This window comes from Geotrypetes seraphini, chromosome 11 (genome assembly GCF_902459505.1).
Source record: "Geotrypetes seraphini chromosome 11, aGeoSer1.1, whole genome shotgun sequence".
In the NCBI taxonomy this organism is placed as follows: Eukaryota; Metazoa; Chordata; class Amphibia; order Gymnophiona; family Dermophiidae; genus Geotrypetes; species Geotrypetes seraphini.
The window spans coordinates 50847169-50868700 of NC_047094.1; the positions used below are offsets into that span (position 1 = coordinate 50847169).

A 21532-nucleotide genomic window follows, 5' to 3' on the forward strand; every position below is an offset into this window, starting at 1 on the left:
AATTTTGAAATGAAAACTGTCGAACTTGTGATTCCTGCTAGTCAAGCTCCCTTTTCAGTATGTTTACAGAATGTTAATGTGTTGCAGTGAGCAACTGAATTTTGAAATAATAAATTGCATTCTGTGGCAGATTATATTGAAGCTACCACTGCACTCCATGGGTGGGATGCTATTACTAGAGGCTGTGATATGGCACAAAAGGTGTTTAGCTATTAGGAGAACTTTTTATGGGAACAGACTTAAGAATCCAAGGGTGGAATGTTATGCCAGTTATGCCCCAGCATATTACTGATAATTTTGTTTATGTATTCTCAAGTCTGCTGACCCAGCATATTACTGATAAGTTTGTTTACTAATATGTATTCTCAAATCTGCTGACCTGAACTCCTGACCCCCAAGACCAGATGGTCTCTACAATAACATTGCTTATTGTAGATCCTAACCTCTTTGATCTGACTTCTTTGATCACACCAAAAGGACAAACACCTTCTTGATAGCATCAAAGAGACAGTGCAACACCTATCCTGACTTCCTTTATTTGAATGACAACTGGATAGCATCAAAGAGACAAACTACAACACCTCCTTGCCGCTCAAATAACCTCAGTAAAGACAGATGGGAAACTACATCAAAAAGAAAGGGACAGTAAACATCCTAACCTCCTTGATCTTCAAAGGGACAGTGAAACCAGTCTCATGGGAAAACAATTTCTGCAAACACCTCCTTCTGACATCCTGACCTGGGTGTTGTCAAAACACAGAACCAAAGAGCAGGACTAATTGTAACAGCAGGACCAGCTGTTTATGCTTTTACTATGAACTCCGCAGTGTGCATCCTATATAAGACCGGGATTCTGACCCTGACAGTAGAATCCATGACGGTTGGCCACGTCTCACGGGACAGTCCTTTGGTCTTTCCATCCATCTATTGTAGGGGTTCACAATAGTGAGGATGGAGTCTGGGGTCAAGGTGAGGATAATTTATATTTAATTCTTATATGTGTATAATAAAGTGTTATTGTTTATGCTTTATATTGTCTGGGTGCTTTCCTGAGTGTTACTGATCATTCCACCTGTCAGAAATTAGTGGCATAACACATCATTAATGATAAACTTTCATTTCATCCCCAAATCAGTGCTTTGGTCAAAAAATGCTGCTACAAACTTAGGATGATAAGATCTTTGGTCCCTCTTCTTGACTCAAATTCTCTTAATATCATAATTCACTCCCTTATAATATCCAAAATCGATTATTGCAACTCATTATATAAAGGGTTGTGTCAAAAAGATATTAGGTACCTTCAACTCATACAAAATACGGCCATCAAAATCATCTCGAGTTCCAAAAAATTTGATCATGTCACCCCTTTGTTAAAGAACACTTCTCTCTTTTCTCGTTCCCTTTTTACCCCCCTCCCCCCCTGACATCCTAATCAAACCATATCTTCTAATATGCCCCTCTGAAAAATTCCTAAACTGTATATGGTAATTTTTCGATGTATTTTTGTAATTCGTGACCTTTTCCTAACAGGGCCTCTCGAAAATGTCTTAGCGTACTGTACACTTTATACTTTCGCATTCTTAAAGATGATGAACTCTGTATTTCCTCTAACTATCTGCATATTGTAACTCGCTGAATGTCCAGCTCTCTTGAATGTAAACCGCCTAGAAGTCGCAAGATTGTGGCGGTATAGAAAAATAAAGTTATTATTATTATTATTGGTTGCCTATCCCACACCGGATAAACTATAAAATTGCTCTTCTAACTTTCAAAACTCTACAGACTAATGCTCTTGCATTTATAGATAGACTATTAATTCCATACGATCCCCCAGAACCTTAAGATCAGCCTCGCAACACTCTCTTAATGTCCCGTTCTTAAAAATAATTGGCACCCATCGTACTCTTATTTTCTCAGTTACTGCCCCTTTAATTTGGAACTCTCTCACCTTACACCTCAGCGCTGAACAAAACTTGGATACATTCAAGAGTAGTTGAAAATGCTTTCTTTTTAAAGATACAGACCAAAAAGGCAGAAAAAAGTCAAGGGTTCTGAGAGTGGTTCACTGATAATAGACAACCTGTAAGAATTAACACAAATGTGACACACATTTTTTCAGCTAAGTGTAGGGTCATTGGGGGAGTTGGTTGGGGGGTTCTCAGAGTGGTTCTGTTGATTGACTTAACCTGTGCGATTATTAGTTCTCACTGTGGAGCCTTCACTGAGGTATTTTCACTATTTTTGTTAGCACACGGGAGGTATCCTATGATGGTGTGCAGGCAGAGGTTTGTTCACCTTTGCTCAGTTGTGTAAAGCGCTGGAGATTTTCTCCTTTCGCTGATCTCTCATGCTGAGGATACCCCCTTTCACTTACAAATTTAAGTAATCTTAATAATTCACATTTGTGTTAATTCTTACAGGTTGTCTATTATCAGTGAACCACTCTCAGAACCCTTGACTTTTTTCTGCCTTTTTGATCTGTATCTTTTAAGTTTCATTGACAGTTTTTGTTGGAGATTGTGATCTTAAGAATATAAGAACATAAGAAGTTGCCTCCGTTGGGTCAGACCCGAGGTCCATCGTGCCCAGCAGTCCGCAACCGCGGCGGCCCAACAGGCCCATGACCTGTAATGTGATCCTTCTCTAATCCCTTTTATCCTTCTATCCATACTCTGTCTAAAATCTATCTCTACTTCTATCTGTATCCTTCAATCCCCCTATCGTTCAGGAATTTATCCAATCCTTCCTTGAACCCCCGTAGTGTACTCTGTCCTATCACAACCTCCGGAAGCGCATTCCAGGTGTCCACCATCTTCTATGTAAAAAAGAACTTCCTAGCATTGGTTCTAAAATTTTCCCCTTTCAGCTTCTGTGAGTGCCCCCTTATGCTTGTGGTTCCCAATAATCTGAAGAATCTGTCCCTTTCCACCCTCTCTATGCCCTTCATGATCTTGAAAGTCTCTATCATGCCTCCTCTGAGTCTCCTCTTTTCAAGGGAGAAGAGCCCCAGCCTTCCCAACCTGTCTGCGTATGAAAGGTTTTCTTTTTAAAGATGCCTACAATGCATTTTTTTGCTACTTCAGCTTGTCTGTGGTGTTCTTTGCTCACACGTTTAAAGACAATAGACTGTTTTCAGTCCAATTCTTTATATGTGAGTTTGCAAACCATTGGACCCCTGAGGAAGGTGTGTTCGCCGAAACTCAGACCGTGTAGGGTCCGTGTGGATTTTTATCACCATATTTTTTAGCATTGTACTTTTTTAATTGAATTTTCATGGTTTTATATGTCAGTGTTTAATAAATTATCTCCAGAACATCTATATCCACAGTTTTTGTTTTCATTGGTGGATTGTTTTCACTGTGGATCATTGGGACTTTACTGCAACATGATTTGAGCTGTCTTTATTGGGCAATAAGCATTTCAGCTGCTATCTTCATGCTTTAGGACTCCGGCCTCCTGCTGTTCTCTCTCCCACATACTTCCCTCGGCTGTTGATGCCGGGAGATGGCTATCTAGATGACATCATTTTTCCACCAGGACTCATTTTTCCAACAATCCTCAATTCTCTGTGGGCTCCTCTTTGCCTGCTTTTTTTGCGTTGGGAGGAGAAGAGTATTCGGTACCTTTTTCATGTTCTTACTGAGGAGGACAGAATGAAATCGTTTGAAGACTTACAAAGCACCTACTCTCTCACCTCCAATGATATTTTTCCGTACTTGCAACTTAAGCATTACATTGCTAGCTTGTTGTGGACAGATTTGATGGAGAATGTTCAAGAGGAATTAGCTTTTCTTTTTACTCTGCGGACACATAATATTCCTTTATTTTATCATCACAGAGTACTACAAGATTCTTCTTCAAAATTAACTTATCACAGCTGCATGGCAATCAGATCTCAATATTTCTCTCTCGGAGGCCACCTTCAAGACACTTTTTCGTGCTATCAGTAGAGTGATTGTCAATGTGTCCTGCTGGGAGATTCAATACAAATTTGCTCTTAGGTTACATATTTCCTCCGGGCAAGCACATATATTTGGTGTGGCTCAGACATCTTGCTGTTTCAAGTGTGGATGTCGGTAAGCCACGTTAGGACATATGTTTTGGCTTTGTCCTTTGGTTCAGAGCTTTTGGGATTCTCTGCTCAAAGCCCTATCATTCTTTGGAAGTGTGGTGTGAAGCTGGAGCCTCAGATTTTGTTCGATGTGTTCTCTTTGCAATCTCCTACTCCCTCTGGATACCCAGCTTTTCTTAAACCTGCGGTCCTTATGGGAAAGAAGGTCATTCTTCTTCAATGGCTGACTCTACAGGGCCCCTCCATCCAACAATGGCCCTTGCACAAGATTATTCTTCTAAAAATGGAGTGCACTCAAATTCTTGACCTGGACTTCACTCCTGGAAAGTGCTTCCTGCGCACTTAGGGTACTTTTGGCATTCCTTTTCTCTTGCTGTGAGAAGTTGGATTTTGAATTCCTAATGACACTGACTTCATGGTTATCATTGTTATACGAACAATTGTACTGTTGGCACTCCCCCCCCTTTCCCCCCCTTTTCTTTACCTTATTGATTGTATTCTTGCAGGGGCAGGTTGGGTGGGGTCAATGGGTGGGGTGGTTATTCAAAATGTTTGAGCCTTTGTATTTGCCTTTACTGTTTTGCTATGGCTTTTCTATATGTTAACTATTTGTTGCAGAGTATATACTTGTTATTTATGTGCTCAATAAAAAAAAAAAAGAGTTGAACATAGATGTTTTGCAAAATATTGATCTGCCTTGATAAAGGAAAATGGTATCTTAAGAGCTAAAGAGGATGCTTTAGAAAACAAATGTAGATCTTCTACTTTTCTTAAATATCCTTAAGATCACCTCCCAAAAATCTTTATACAATATTTGACAGATTTATAAGATACAGTCGACTCCACCTAAGTGCACGTCGGATAAATGCACGTTCCAGTTATCCGCACCCTACCACCATAGTCCTGGGGTTTTTTTACATTAAATTCAATGGATGTAAACTTCGGATATTTGCACTTCTGATAAGCACACAATCCGCTTATGCGCACTAATGTCATAGGTCCCACCTCTATTCTTTCACGTTACATTCACTCAGGTTAAATGCAATAATGGGTCCTATGAAGGAACCAAATGAGGGAACTGGAAGTCATAGCCAAAAAAGAGGACCTAGACATCATTGGAATCACGGAAACATGGTGGAATGAGGAAAACAAATGGGACATAGTACTGCCAGGATACAAACTCTATAGAAGAGACAGGACTCACAAGAAGGGAGGAGGAATAGCACTATATATAAAGGACACCATTCACTCGACCAGAGTGGATACGGCAACAAAGGCGGAAGGATTGGAATCATTATGGGTTAAATTACCAGAAAGAAATCGTCCACCTGGACAAACAGAAGCAAACGACAAAGAACTGGAAGCAGAATTGAGGCGGGAATGCAAAAACGGAAACGTGATGGTAATGGGGACTTTAACTACCCCAGGAAAGACTGGAGTATTGGAAACTCCAACTGCGCGAGGGAAACAGAATTCCTAGAGGCTGTGAGGGACTGCTTCATGGAACAGCTCGTCAAGGAACCAACGAGAGGGAATGCAACTCTCGACTTAATCCTCAACGGGCTAGGGGGACCAGCAAAGGAAGTGTAAGTAGTAGGACCACTAGGAAACAGCGATCACAACATGATCCAGTACAAATTAGAAGTAGGAACATCAAAAGTGAAGAGAACCACAGCGACAACGCTCAACTTCAAGAAAGGGAACTACGATGCAATGGTGAGAAAGAAACTCAGAATCAGCTCGAGAAAAACAGAGACCATGGAGAAAGCCTGGTCCCTATTCAAGGACACGGTGCAAGAAGCACAAAATCTGTACATACCCAGGTTTAGAAAAGGGTGAAAAAAAAAAAAAATCTAACAAAAGACCCGGTATGGATAATCAATGAAGTGAAGAAAGCGATAGGAGAAAAGAAAAAATCATTCCGAAAATGGAAAAAGGAACAAACCGGGGAAAACTGGAAGGAACACAGGAAACACCAAAAAGAATGTCAACGAGTGGTTATAAGAGCAGAAAGTGAATACGAGGAGAGACTGGCCGGGGAAGCAAGAAATTTCAAATCGTTCTTCAGATACAATAAAGGGAAGCAACCGGCGAGGGAGGAAGTAGGACCATTAGATGATTGAGACAGAAAGGGAGTGGTAAAGGAGGAAAAAGAGGTAGCTGACAGGCTAAACAAGTTCTTCTCGTCAGTCTTCACAAGCGAGGACACATCCACTGTACCAGAACCCAAAGAGATCTTAAATGGAGGCCAAGAAGAAAAACTGTCAAAAATAGAGGTAAGCTATGAGGATGTCCTCCAACAGATAGATAGATTGAAAAGCGACAAATCGCCAGACCCGAACAGAAACCACCCAAGGGTATTAAAAGAACTAAGAAACGAAATAGCGGAAATACTCCAACGAGTTTGCAAACTATCCTTGAAAACTGGGGAGATCCCGGAGGACTGGAAAATATCAAATGTTACACCTATCTTTAAAAAGGGATCGAGAGGTAACCCGGGGAACTATAGGCTGGTAAGCTTGACTTCAGTTCCAGGCAAGATGGTAGAAGCACTGATAAAAGACAGCATCTGTGAGCACATAGAAAAGAATGGACTAATGAAAACAAGCCAACATGGCTTCTGCAAAGGAAGATCATGCCAAACGAACTTACTGCACTTCTTTGAAGGGATAAACAACCAAATGGACAAAGGGGAACCCATAGACATCATTTATCTCAACTTCCAAAAAGCCTTTGACAAGGTACCCCATGAGCGGCTACTTAGGAAGCTGTGGAACCACAGGGTGGAAGGGGACGTATACAGATGGGATAAACACTGGTTGGCAGGCAGAAAGCAAAGGGTTGGAGTGAAAGGCCACTACTCGGACTGGAGGAGGGTCACGAGCGGTGTTCCGCAGGGGTCAGTACTCGGACTGCTGCTGTTCAACGTATTTATTAATGACCTAGAAACATGGATGAAGTGTGAAGTTATAAAATTTGCGGATGACACTAAACTCTGTAGCAGGGTTAGAACCGCGGAGGAATGTGAAGACCTACAAAGGGACCTGAACAAACTGGAGGAGTGGGTGAATAAATGGCAGATGAACTTCAATGTAGAGAAATGCAAGGTCATGCATATAGGGAAAAAGAACCCAATGTTCAGCTACAAAAAGGGGGGATTAGTACTAGGGGAAAGCAACCTTGAAAAAGACTTGGGTGTGCTGGTGGATACAATTACATTACATTAGTGATTTCTATTCCGCCTGTGCCTTGCCGTTCTAAGCGGATTACAAATTACATTTCCAGGAGAATTACAAAACAAAGAAGCAAGTATATAACAGGTTACAATGATGAATAACAATAACAATGAAGCCAACAGCACAATGCGCAGCAGCCTCGAAGAAAGCAAACAAAATGTTGGGTATTATTAAGAAGGGTATTACAACCAGAACGAAGGAAGTCATCATGCCATTGTATCGTGCGATGGTGCATTCGCATCTGTAGTATTAAGAAGGACATGACGATACTTGAGGATTCAGAGAAGAGCGACAAAAATGATAAAAGGTATGCAAACCTTTCATACGCAGACAGGTTAGAATGGCTGGGGCTCTTCTCCCTGGAGAAGCGGAGACTGAGAGGAGACATGATAGAGACTTAAGAAGGGCATAGAGAAGGTGGAGAGGGACAGATTATTCAGCCTATTGTGAACCACAAGAACAAGGGATCACTCAGAGAAATTGAAAGGGGACAGGTTTAGAACCAATGCTAGGAAATTCTTTTTCACTCAGAGGGTGGTGGGAACCTGGAATGCGCTTCTGGAGGTTGTGATAGGACAGAGTACACTACAGGGTTTCAAAGAAGGATTGGATAAATTCCTGAAGGATACGGGGATTGAGGATACAGATAGAGGTAGAGATAGGATTATGAAAAGGTATAGATAGAAGGATAAAGGGGACTGAAGGGTTTTAGGCAAATGATCAACTTATAGGTCATGGACCTGATGGGCTGCCGCAGGAGCGGACTGCTGGGCACGATGGACCTTTGGTCTGATCCAGCGGAGGCAACCGGGCAACTACAGACCTGTGAGTCTTACGTCTGTCCCTGGAAAGATGATTGAAGCACTGATCAAGGATAGCATAGTCCAGCACCTAGATACACACGACTTGATGAAACCCAGTCAACATGGGTTCAGGAAAGGGAAATCATGTTTAACGAATTTACTTCAATTTTTCGAGACCGTGAACAAGCAAATTGATAGTGGAATGCCGGTGGACATAATATATTTGGACTTCCAGAAAGCATTCGACAAAGTTCCACATGAAAGGCTTCTCAGGAAACTACAAAGCCATGGAATAGAGGGAGATATACAAAGGTGGATAGGCAAATGGTTGGAAAACAGAAAGCAGAGAGTGGGCATAAATGGGAAGTTCTCAGACTGGGAGAAAGTGACTAGTGGTGTGCCCCAGGGCTCAGTGCTTGGGCCAATCCTATTTAATATTTATATCAATGACCTGGAAGACGGAATATCCAGTGAGATCATTAAGTTTGCAGACGACACAAAGCTATGCCGGGCAATCAGATCGCAGGAGGATAGCGAGGAACTCCAAAGCGACTTGTATCAGTTAGAGAAATGGGCAGAGCAATGGCAGATGAAGTTCAACGTGGAGAAATGCAAAGTAATGCATTTAGGTAGTAAAAATAAGGAATACGAGTATAGAATGTCAGGCGCAACTCTGGGTAAGAGCGAACAAGAAAAGGACCTGGGTGTACTGATAGATAGGACCCTGAAGCCGTCGGCACAATGCGCGGCAGCGGCAAAGAAAGCAAACAGAATGTTAGGCATGATAAAGAAAGGAATCACGAGTAGATCGGAGAAAGTCATAATGCCGCTTTATAGAGCAATGGTCAGACCACACTTGGAATACTGTGTCCAACATTGGTCTCCCAACCTAAAGAAGGATATAAAACTGTTGGAGAGGGTGCAGAGACGAGCAACGAAGTTAATAAGAGGTATGGAGAACTTGGAATATGAGGAACGACTCAAGAAACTGGGACTGTTCTCCCTTGAGAAGAGGAGGCTGCGAGGGGACATGATCGAGACGTTCAAAATGCTGAAAGGCATCGATAAAATAGAGCAGGAAAATAAATTATTTACATTGTCCAACGCGACACGGACAAGAGGACATGGTTTGAAGCTAAGGGGGGACAGGTCCAGGACAAATGTCAGGAAGTACTGTTTTACGCAGCGAGTGGTAGACGCCTGGAATGCTCTCCCAAAGGAGGTTATTAAGGAATCCACTGTGCTGGGATTCAAAGGCAAATTAGATACACATCTCCTTATGAGAGGCATAGAGGGATATGGGTGACTAAAACTACATCAGGTGTATACCTGACTGGGCCTCCGCGTGTGCGGATCGCCGGACTCGATGGACCATGGGTCTGATCCGGAGATGGCAGTTCTTATGTTCTTATGTTCTTATGTTCTAGGATAAGAAAATGATGCTCATACAACTAGACCTCTCAGCAGCTTTTGACCTGGTAGACCACAACATCCTTCTACAAACACTAGACTCTATAGGAATCTCAGGCAAGGTACTAGAACATACAGAGTTAAAATAAATAAAGAAAAATCAGAACCATGGTCCAATCCCTGCGGCGTACTCCAAGGATCACCTCTATCTCCCACACTCTTCAAACTATACATTGCTTCCCTCAGCTTCTACGTAGACAAACATGGCCTAACCTCCTACAGCTATGCAGATGACATCATCATTCTCCTCCCCTTCGACCAACCGTAGCCCACCATGATAGGCACAATACACAAAACACTTGAAACAGTAGCAACATGGATGACAGAGTACAAACTAAAACTTAACCCGGACAAAACAAACTTCATCCTCCTAGAAAACAGCAAAACCCCTACCTTAACAAACATAGTAATAAACTCGATCTCATACTCCAACTTCTTGGAATACTAATTGACAGAGGCTGTACCATGCAACCACAAATCAACAAAATAATAAACATATAATTCGCAACTATGAGAAACCTAAGACAAGTCCGAAAATTCTTTGACAGAAAACAATTCCAACTTTCAGTACAAATCTCTAATCCTAGGCTTAATAGACTACTGCAATATACTATATCTCCCCTGCCCAGAAACCATGATAAAACAATTACAAACAATACAAAACACAGCCCTAAGACTCCATCTACTCGCTGAAAAAATACGATCACATCACAGAAGCATACCACGACTCACACTGGCTCCCAATACAAGCAAGAGTACACTTCAAATTCCATTGCCTACTATTTAAAGCTATAAACGGAGACAGCCCAACCTACTAGAACAATTGACTAACTCAAATTACCTCAACCAGATACAGGAGAACCCACACACTATTCACACATCCACCTACCAAAAATGTCAAACGAAGAAGAATGTACGACAACCTACTAGCCACCAGAGCAGCAAAACAGGACAGACATAAGAACATAAGCAGTGCCTCTGCCGGGTCAGACCACAGGTCCATTCTGCCCAGCAGTCCGCTCCCGCGGTGGCCAAAAACAGGTCAAGGCCTGTCTGAATCATCAGAAGGGGCTCCCCTGCCACCTTGGTTTCCCATTTAAGTTCTGCCCTCCTATCGAAGTCCTAGCCCTCCGGTCTTGCACATGCACGACCAGGTTGGTTTACTCAGTACCCCACGATCCCTCTATCCCTCAGGAATCCATCCAATCCCTGCTTGAATCCCTGTACCGTACTCTGCCTGATCACTTCCTCCGGTAGCGCATTCCAAGTGTCCACGACCCTTTGGGTGAAAAAAAACTTCCTTGCATTTGTTTTGAACCTGTCTCCCTTCAGTTTCTCAGAATGCCCCCTCGTATTTGCTGTCCCCTTCAGTCTGAAGAATCTGTCCCTATCCACCCTCTCTATGCCCCTCATGATCTTGAAGGTCTCTATCATATCTCCCCCGAGTCTCCTTTTCTCCAGAGAGAAGAGCCCCAGCCTATCCAGCCTCTCGGCGTATGAGCAGTGTTCCAGCCCTTTTACCATTTTTGTTGTTCTCCTTTGGACTCTCTCAAGTACCGCCATGTCCTTCTTGAGGTGCGGCGACCAATACTGAACGCAGTATTCCAGATGTGGACGCACCATCGCTCGATACAATGGCATGATGACTTCCCGTGTTCTGGTTGTTATGCCCTTCTTTATGATGCCCAGCATCCTGTTGGCTTTTTTCGAGGCTGCTGCGCACTGTGCAGATGGCTTCAGTGATGCATCCACCAGCACACCCAAGTCTCTCTCGAGTCTGCTGTCTCCCAACAATACCCCCCCTAATTTGTAGCTGAACAACGGGTTCTTTTTCCCTATATGCATGACCTTGCATTTGTCCACATTGAAGCGCATTTGCCATTTGTTTGCCCAGTCTTCCAGCTTGTCCAGGTCCCTTTGTAGGTCCTCACACTCCTCCCTGGTCCTAACTCTGCCGCACATTTTGGTATCGTCTGCGAATTTTATAACCTCACACTTTGCCTCCTTTTCCAGGTCATTGATGAATATGTTAAAGAGTAAAGGCCCCAGCACCGATCCCTGTGACACACCGCTCGTGACTCCCCGCCAGTCAGAATATTGACCCTTTACTCCAACCCTCTGCAGTCTACCCGACAGCCAGTGCTTGATCCATCTGTGCACATCCCCTCCCACCAGACAACTCACAAATCTGCTTTACTCGACCACAGACTACAAAACCTTCAAAAAAGAAACAAAAACCCTACTCTTCAAAAAGTACATTAAACCTTTATAACAGAACCAGCCCCCCCTACTTCACCCAAAATACCATCAATATAGCAAATCAAAAATATTCAAAGCACTCATTAGACATTTACTAGTATCTTGACAATTCTCTTGTAATCCACCGAATGTATTTTGTAACATCATGACAATTCTTGTGTAATCTGCCTTGAACCGTAAGGTAACAGCAGAATAGAAATCACTAATGTAATAGCACAGAGTAGGAGAGTGGGAATTGGATCCGAGGAGCAGATAGTGGGTTTGGAGGATGAGAGAAGATGTGTGGTTTCCTCTTCAGTGATCTCAGAGAAAGTGAAGAAGGTGGCAGGTGTTGAGGGAAGGTTAGTAGAAGGGGCAGATGAAGGGAAAGGGAAGCAACCTGGTTGAGAGCTCAAGGTGATTCTTCTGAATCTTATTGTAGAAGAACTTTGCCATTGTCTGTGGAGAAATTGAATGGGGGTTATGTGGCAAGGGTGCTTTTAGTAGGGAGTTTAGTCGAGGATATACTGTACTATTCTTGTTTGGCCAGCAAGAGGGCAGACTGGAATGATGTCAGAATGAATTTTAAGTGTATGAAGTCCGTGTGGACATGGGATTTAAGCCAGAGATGTTCAGCATAATGGGCACATGAGTATAGGTAACTTGTCTGACAGTTTGTCTCTTTGTGAATGGTACCAAGCTCTGTAATAGGATACCACGGAGCATATGGATAACATGAGGCAGGATCTGGTGAAGCTTGAAAAATGGTCGTTAATTGGCAACTAAGATTTCATGCTAAAAAAATGCAGGGTCATGCACTTGGGCTAATAGTTGAGTGCCCTTTAGTATGGGACCTAAAGTGACGGAATGGATTAAAAACTGGTTAAGAGGAAGGAGACAAAGGGTAGTGGTAAACAGTTTGCTCCATGGAAAAGAAAGTTGTTAGTGGAGTGCCACAGCGTCTGTCCTTGGGCTAGGTCTTTTTAACATCTTTGTGAAGGTATTGTAGAAGGTCTGGTAAAGTTTGTCTTTTTGTGGAGGATACCAAACTCTGCAATAGAGTAGATACTCCGGATGGTGTGGATAACAGGAGGAGGGATCTAGTAAAGCTTGAGGAATGGTCCAGAAATTGGCAACTAAGATTTAATGCTAAAAAAAATCAAAATGCAGGCTCACGCACTGGGGCTGCAAAAATCCAGGAGAACAGTATAGCATAGGAGGCAAAGAACTTATGTGCACAGAAGAGCAGGACTTGGGGGTGATTGTATCTGATGATCTCAGGGTGGCAAAAAAGGGAGAAAAGGGGATGGTCAAAGCCAGGAAAAGATGCTTGGGTGCATAAGAAGAATGGCCAGTAGGAATAGAGAGGTGATAATGCCATTGTATAAAAGTCTCTGGTGAGGCCCCATTTTGAATATTGTGTGCAATTTTGGAGACCATACCTTCAAAAAGATATAAATAGGATGAAGTCAGTCCAGAGGGCTTTAACAAAACTGGTTAGTGGTCTTTGTCTTAAATCACATGACGACAGACTTAGAGAACTTAATATGTATTCTCTGGAAGAAAAACAAGAGAGAAGGGATATGATAGATATGTTTAAGTTTCTCCATGGTGTTAAAGTACAGGAAGCAAATCTTTTTCAAATAAAGGAAAACTCCAGAAGGAGAGGGCATAGGATGGAAGTTAGGAGGTGATAGGCTCAGGAGTAAAGTAAGAAAATACTTCTTTACAGAAAAGGCTGTAAATGTGTGGAATATTCTCCCGGTGAAGGTGGTGGAGACAAAGACTATATCTGAATTCAAGATAGGGAGAAGAGGAGATAGTAGACGCTGTGGAGGGGCACAATGGATGGGCCATTTGGTCTTTATCTGCTGTCATATTTCTATGTTTCTATAGTGAATGATTATCTTATTTTTCCTTTTTAATTCTTTATAAGAACATAAGAACATAAGAAATGCCTCCGCTGGGTCAGACCTGAGGTCCATCGCGCCCAGCAGTCCGCTCACGCGGCGGCCCATCAGGTCCAGGACCTGTGCAGTAATCTTTTATCTATACCCCTCTATCCCCTTTTCCAGCAGGAAATTGTCCAATCCTTTCTTAAACCCCAGTACCGTTCGCTGCCTTTTTTATTATTATTATTATCATCATTCCCATCATGTAATTTCAGTACAAGTGGTTCTACTTGGTTATTTTTCTTTGTTGCACAATTTTCAAATACCAATAAAACAAAAAATCACACAGATATTATTCTTGAACATGTCAGGAAAAAAAACCCAAAAAAAAAGCTAAGGCAAAATGAAAGCAGATCAACCGGGTGCTCAGGGACTAAGGGGGACCAAATGAGCTACGGAAAAGAAAGGAACTTAGAAGTGCCAAATAAAACCCCCTAACAAATGAAATAAGGGGCTAAAGAGAGGACTGGCATCACATGAACCACTTACAATGCAAGAAGGAAGAACTTAAAGGCAGTAGAGAAGAAAGCGCCATAAAATGCTCGAGGAGAAAGAGGAAATGTCTTCACTGCTCCGCAGAAAAACTGAACAGATCACACAACTATATCAACAGACAGGAAGACACACACTTGCACAAAGGGTTGCCTTCTAAAAGCTTCTGGAAGAACCCTGAAGAGCACCTACAATGCTAGGCTCAGTTCTCCTTGGAGAAATATGTTTTTTAAGCATTTCTCTCCTATATATATAGCCCTTTAACAATGAAAGGGAAACATTTTTAATTTACATCTATGGTTTTCAAAAGCAGGCCAGAACTTGTGTGCAACAATGGATTGCCTCTAGAAGATGAGGCAAACTCAGTTATTCAACAACTAAGTTGACAATGCATTCAACATGCATGCAGAAAGATTCCCAAAACTGAGTAAGCAAATAATCTCAGAGACCATTCTCAGGAATAGAAATTTCTCTTTTCCCTTTCTTGTAGTAGTAGACAAAGGGTAAAATGTCTGTTCAGAAAAGTGCACCAACATCCAAGATCCAGCTAATCTGTATTTTTAAAATTTTGCATATAACCAAGAAAGCATCCAAACCTGTGCCCAGCCAGTAATTGCCTCACTTCAACTTAGAAGCATAATCAAGGCTCCTCCAGCACTGAATTGCAATCATAGCTGGACAGGCAATTCTACTAACCTAGGCCTTGACTCGGAGTGAGAAGAGAAGCTTATAAGTAGAAAGATTTATTCTATTTAGCAGAAGCAGATAATTGAAAGGAAAAAAATGACAGTACTTCGACATGTCTACTCTTTCTGGTTGCCAGCAAAATATAATCACAGGAAAAACAAATATGAAATCACAGGGTGCCACAGCTGGAAAGCTCATTTGATATTAGGTTTCAATGGTCTGACACATGCAATGGGTACCAGTGACTCAGAAATAGTGAAAAATCCAATAATAGTCTATATAAAACACATTCACATGGATCGTGTAGAAGGTGGAAAAAACTATAACACGAGTTAAGCCAGGCCCCACTGGGAGGAAAAGCTCGGACAAAGCCCTCCCACCGCCACAACTGTGGCTTAAGGTGTTCAGGCGGTGAACCTCCCGTGGAGCTTAATGTGGCTCTATGTTGTGCAAATAAATAACAAGTGGTCACATCTTTTTCGTGTAAGGATACACGTTTTTGCGTACCCCATTCTGAAAGCTCACAATCAGAGGTCACACCCTGAGGCAGCATTATGTGAAACGCTGGCCATCGTTGGGTGTTCCGACTTAGCTTCACAACTTATTACACTTACGAAGATAAGTTTTGAGTCATTTTATATTTCTAAAAAAGTGTGACCACTTATTTATTTGCACAACATAGAGCCACATTAGGCTGACACATGCAATGGGACAGAGGACAAGTGAGCATTCCAGGGCCCAGGGGAGGGAGGGTAGAGGAAGAAAGATGCAGAAACAGAAGTGTATGCATTTTCAAAACACATTCCTTTCAGAGAATGAAAGGAGAAAGGAATTCTCCAAAGAAAGCATGCTCCAAAGCAAGATATCAGATAGCGTTAGTTTATTGCTAAATTTGTGGTTTTAAACAGTAGCCAAATTTGTAATATTTATCAACATATTAGTACTACTACTTAATGTAATTGTTTGCAAAGTTCCATCAACAAATTCAGTGGAAAAACAAGTTGACAGTTTAAGAGTGGATTTATAAATCTGTTTTAACACAATCCCAAATTATGAACATGAGTAGATTTTTTTTAAGGGCTATATCTATATATGGATACCCAAACAATGTGACGGATTAAAAAATACAGTCCACTTGAACCTAAAGATAATGAGAGCCTTTTGCGAACAAAACCATATTAGGCACAAGAAGGCAATAATGGCCAATATTCTTCTCACACACACCTCATAAAGCCCCTCAAAAAAGGTGTTCTTATCCTCTGTACTCCATGACTCCCACTGCCGCCTGACCTTCTTCTTGTTCCCTTCTTCCTTCTCTCCAGTTGAGGAGACCAAATTCCGGGAAGCTGATTTGGAACTCCCTGCAAGGCTACTAGCAGGAATTCCTGACAAACAGCTAGACGATGGGCCTCCATTATCTGTCCCTTTGAAAAAGTAAAAATAAGTTAATCAATAAAGTTACAAAGATCATAGGGAAATAGAAAGATTGTATACAATTAAATGTAGTATTTAGATTTCTATAACCCAGTTCTACATAGTCTAAGTCTTTTCACACAGAATTCAGAAACTAGATTGAAACCCACAGTCACCTTTTATTTCAATTTGTTCTCTTCTTTTATTAACCCCCTGGACTAAGCAAAAGGCATTGGATGAAAAAATTAAGAAAGCACAGTTAGAGTTAACAGGTGTTATCCAGGGACAGCAGGCAGATATTCACACATTGGTGACATCATCCACGGAGCCCCCAGTACAGACAGCTGCAAAAGTGCACTGGCACTTTAAGAACTTTAGAAAGTTCGCAACTGACCGCACCATGCATGCGTAAGTGCCTTCCTGCCCGACATAGGTGTGCAGCTTCTCGGTTCAATAAGCCAGCCAAGAAGTCAACCAGGGGTGGTGGGTGGATTGTGAGAATATCTGCCTGCTGTTCATGGATAACACCTGTTACGGTAAGTAATTGTGCTTTATCCCAAGACAAGAAGCAGCATATTCTCACATGAGGAGAACCTCCAAGCTAACCAGAATGGGATGGTGGGAGAGTTGGCCTTGTTTTAGGAAAAAAAATAAAAATTGTAACACTGTTTGGCCGAAGTGCCCATCCCGTCTGGAAAAAGTTTCCAGGCAATAATTAGAGATGAAAGTATGAACCGATACCAAGTAGCAGCTTTGCATATTTCATCAATAGGAGAAAAGCTACTGAAGCTGCCATAGCTCGAACTTTATGATCTGTGACTTGACTGTCCAGTTGCATCGCAGCCTGAGCATAACAGAACGAGATGCAAGCAGCCAACCAACTGGAAATCGTTCTCTTGGATACAGGATGTCCCAACTTGTTAGGATCAAGAGAGAAAAAGCTGGGGAGATGATCTATGTGATTTAGTCCTTCGCAAATAGTAAGCAAATGCTTATTTGCAGCTCAGGAGTATGAAGAGCCGTTTCCCCAGGATGAGAATGAGGCTTGGGAAAAAATACTAAAAGCACAATCGATTGATTGAGATGAAATTCAGTGACGACCTTCGGTAAGAACTTTGGAAGGGTGCGAAGCACAACCTTATCATGGTGGAACACTGTAAATGGTGGATCCGCCACTAATACTTGAAGTTTACTCACTCTTCTGGCAGAAGTGAGAGAGATTAGAAAACAACTTTCCAAGTAAGATACTTGAGATGAGCCGTAGACATTGGTTCAAAATGGAGGCTTCATTAATTTGGCAAGAACCACATTGAGATCCCTTAAGAAGGTGGTCTGACATTGAAAAGTCCTTTCATGAATCTGGAGATCAGAGGATGAGCAGTGAGGTTTACCATCTACTGGTTGATGAAAGGCAATGATAGTGGGAGGACAGAGATGGAAGTGGGAGAGTGTGGCGCAGGGGTTAGAGCTACAGCTTCAGTACCCTGTGGCTGTGGGTTCAAATCCCTCACTGCTCCTTGTGACCCTGGGCAAGTCACTTAATCACCTCATTGCCCCAAGTACACTAGATAGAGTTTGAGCCCACCGAGACAGTGAAATATGATAAAGTACCTGAATGTAAACCACTTAGGATATATGTAGTATTTAAATAATTAAATAAATAAAATAAATTAGCACTGAGATGGACTCTAATAGAAGTGGATTTGAGCCCAGATTTAGACAAATGAAGGAGATAATCCAAAATTAAAGGAAACAAGAGATGGATTTCGGATCCTGGTAATGAAGAAGACACCAAGCAGAAAAATGTGTCCACTTTTGCTGATAACACTGCTGAGTGGCTAGTTTTCTGGAAGCTTCTAAGATAAGTCTGACAGTCTGAGAAAGGTGAAGATCAGCAGAGCTCAGCCCGAGAGAGACCAAGCTGTCAGGTGTAGATCAGCAGAGCTCAGCCCAAGAAAGATTAAGCTGTCAGGTGAAGGTTGGAATGTAGAAGAGAACCATGACTCTGCATGAAAAGAGATGGGGGGGAAAAAAAAAAAAAAAAATCGGCAGAGGTGTTGGCTCCTTGATACCGAGTTAAAATAGAAAGGACAACCATGGTTATCTGGGCCACTGAGGAGCTATCAGAATCATGGTGGCCGACTTCTGTTTGAGCTTGACAAGCGTTATGAGAACAAGAGCAATGGGTGGAAACACATAAAGAAACTTGGTCATTCAATCCAGGAGAAAAGCGTCTGCCTCTAGGTGATGAGGAGAATAAAGCTTGGAGCAAAATTGGGGTAGCCTGTGATTATGGGGAGATGCAAACAGATCTACTTGAGGAATCCCCCAATGAGAAAAAAATGGAACGGAGAGCTGCTGAATTCAGAGTCTATTTGTGAGGCTGAAGAATGCGTCCGAGTTTGTCCGCCAAAGAATTTTGCTCCCTTTGAATGTAAACCGTCCTGGGAAAGATATTGCGATTAAAGCTGGCCAATTAAGGAAAAAAAAAATTTTTCAATTTGATTCAATACACCTATTAAATCATTTTTTCGATTCAATTCAGCCTGCCCAATTAGGTGTTTGTTTGTTTTTTTTCAAACATTCTGGTGGGTTTATTTTATAGTTTCTTTACCCACACCACCCCCTTTGCCCTCTCCTACCCACATAGCACAGTTACTTACCGTAACAGGTGTTATCCAGGGACAGCAGGCATATATTCTCACATGTGGGTGACGTCATCTACGGAGCCCCAGCGCGGACAGCTTTTCAAGCAAACTTGCTAGAAGTTTCAAGTTTGCACACTGCACCACGCATGTGCCTGCTTCCTCGCCCACTAGAGGGCGCGTTCCACCTCGTGGTCCTCAGTTCCATCACTAGCAAAGAAGCCATCCCCGGGGAGGCGGGTGGGTTGTGAGAATATATGCCTGCTGTCCCTGGATAACACCTGTTACGGTAAGTAACTGTGCTTTATCCCAGGACAAGCAGGCATGATATTCTCACATGTGGGTGACCTCCAAGCCAACCAAAAAAGGGCAGGTGGGAGGATGGCAATTTATGAAAACAGATTACGTAACACCGACTGGCCAAACCGGCCATCGCTTCTGGACAAAGTGTCCAGGCAATAGTGGGAGGTGAACGTATGAACCGAAGACCAAGTGGCAGCTTTACAAATGTCCTCCATAGGAGTAGATCGGAGGAAAGCAACCGAAGCTGCCATCGCTCGGACCTTATGCCCCGTGACACGCCCCGAGAGCGGGAGACCAGCCTGAGCGTAGCAAAAAGAAATGCAAGCAGCCAACCAGTTGGACAAGGTGCGCTTGGAAACCGGATGTCCTAGACGATTAGGATCAAAGGACAAAAACAATTGAGGAACCTTCCGATGAGACTTGGTACGTTGGAGATAAAATGCCAACGCCCTCTTACAGTCAAGAGAATGGAGCGCCGTCTCGCCAGGATGGGAGTGGGGCTTAGGAAAAAACACAGGAAGGACAATGGACTGATTCAAGTGGAAATCCGATACAATCTTTGGCAAAAATTTCGGATGTGTGCGCAAAACCACCTTGTCATGATGGAACACCGTGAAAGGTGGATCCGCAACCAAAGCTTGCAACTCACTAACTCTTCGAGCCGATGTGAGAGCAATCAGAAAAACCACCTTCCAAGTAAGGAATTTGAGAAGAGATACGTCCATAGGCTCAAAGGGAGGTTTCATCAGTTGAGCCAGGACAACATTCAAATCCCAAACAATAGGAGGAGGCTTCAGAGGGGGACAAACATTGATTAGCCCCTTCATGAACCGTTGCACCATAGGGTGAAGCGAAAGAGCACGACCATCCAAGTGCCGGTGATAAGCTGAAATGGCACTGAGATGTACCCGGACAGATGTCGTCTTCAGGCCTGAATTAGACAAATGCAACAAGTAGTCTAAAACCGAAGACACCGGGACCGAATCAGGAGTCAGATGACGCGAGGAACACCAAGACGAAAATCTGGTCCACTTTTGGGAATAACAAAGCCTGGTCGAGACCTTGCGCGAGGCTTCTAAAACATCCCTCACTGACTGAGAAACCTGGATCGAAGTGAAGGGGAAAGGAACCAAGCAGTCAGGTGCAAGGACTGAAGATTGGGATGCAACAGCGAACCCCGACTCTGAGATAGCAGAGAGGGAAACACAGGCAGAAGCAGAGGTTCCCTGACACTGAGTTGAAGAAGCAGGGAGAACCAATGCTGACGAGGCCATCGAGGCGCAATGAGAATCATCGTGGCCGTGGATGACTTGAGACGCACCAACGTCCTCATGATCAAGGGAAAAGGAGGAAACGCATAGAGGAACCTCCCCCCCCAATCCAGAAGGAAGGCATCCGCCTCCAGACGGTCCGGGGAGTACATCCGTGAACAATATAGGGGTAGTTTGCGAGTCTCCGAGGAGGCAAACAGATCCACTTGCGGAGTCCCCCAGCGGTCGAAGACCTCGCGCAGGACTCTGGAGTGGAGAGACCACTCGTGCGGCTGAAGAAGCCGACTGAGCTTGTCTGCCAAGCAGTTTTGGTCTCCCTGGATATAGACCGCCTGTAGGAAGATGTTTCGGGAGATTGCCCACTCCCAAAGGCGAAGTGCCTCCCTGCAGAGGGGCCAAGAGCCCGTCCCACCTTGCTTGTTGACATAATACATCGCTACCTGGTTGTCTGTGCGAACCAGGACTACCTGATCGCGAAGGAGGTGGTCGAACGCCCGAACCGCCATATAAATGGCTCGAAGTTCCAGCACATTGATGTGACAGCGACGGTCCTCCGACGACCACAGACCCTGGGTCCGTAGTCCATCCAGATGGGCCCCCCACGCATACTCCGAAGAGTCCGTGGTCAGGACCTTGCGAAAGGGAGGGGCCAGAAACAGCAACCCCCCGGACAAATTGGAAGAGTCGGTCCACCAACGGAGCGATCTTTTCAAAGAAGGAGTGACCGTAATGAGACGAGACACCGGATCGCAATCCTGACGCCACTGGGAGGCCAGGGTCCACTGAGAGATTCTCAGGTGCAGTCTGGCAAACGGGGTGACGTGGACCGTCGATGCCATGTGGCCCAGAAGCATCATCATGCGCTGAGCCGATACCACCTGAAGCTGCGAAACCAACCGCCCCAGCCGAACCAAGGCCGCCAAACGAGGCTGCGGGAGGTACGCACGTCG

The 21532-nt window shown here is 43.4% G+C and overlaps 1 protein-coding gene across 4 annotated transcripts in view; it reads right to left on the minus strand.

The window, feature by feature from the left end:
• CRAMP1 (cramped chromatin regulator homolog 1) overlaps window positions 1-21532 on the minus strand; it is a 318902-nt gene that overhangs the window by 260963 nt on the left and 36407 nt on the right. For all 4 annotated transcript variants that reach the window (XM_033963157.1, XM_033963155.1, XM_033963154.1 and 1 more), the window contains exon 3: window positions 16175-16374. In XM_033963157.1, the coding sequence (XP_033819048.1) occupies window positions 16175-16374 (200 nt within the window). The remainder of the gene's footprint in view (window positions 1-16174; window positions 16375-21532) is intronic.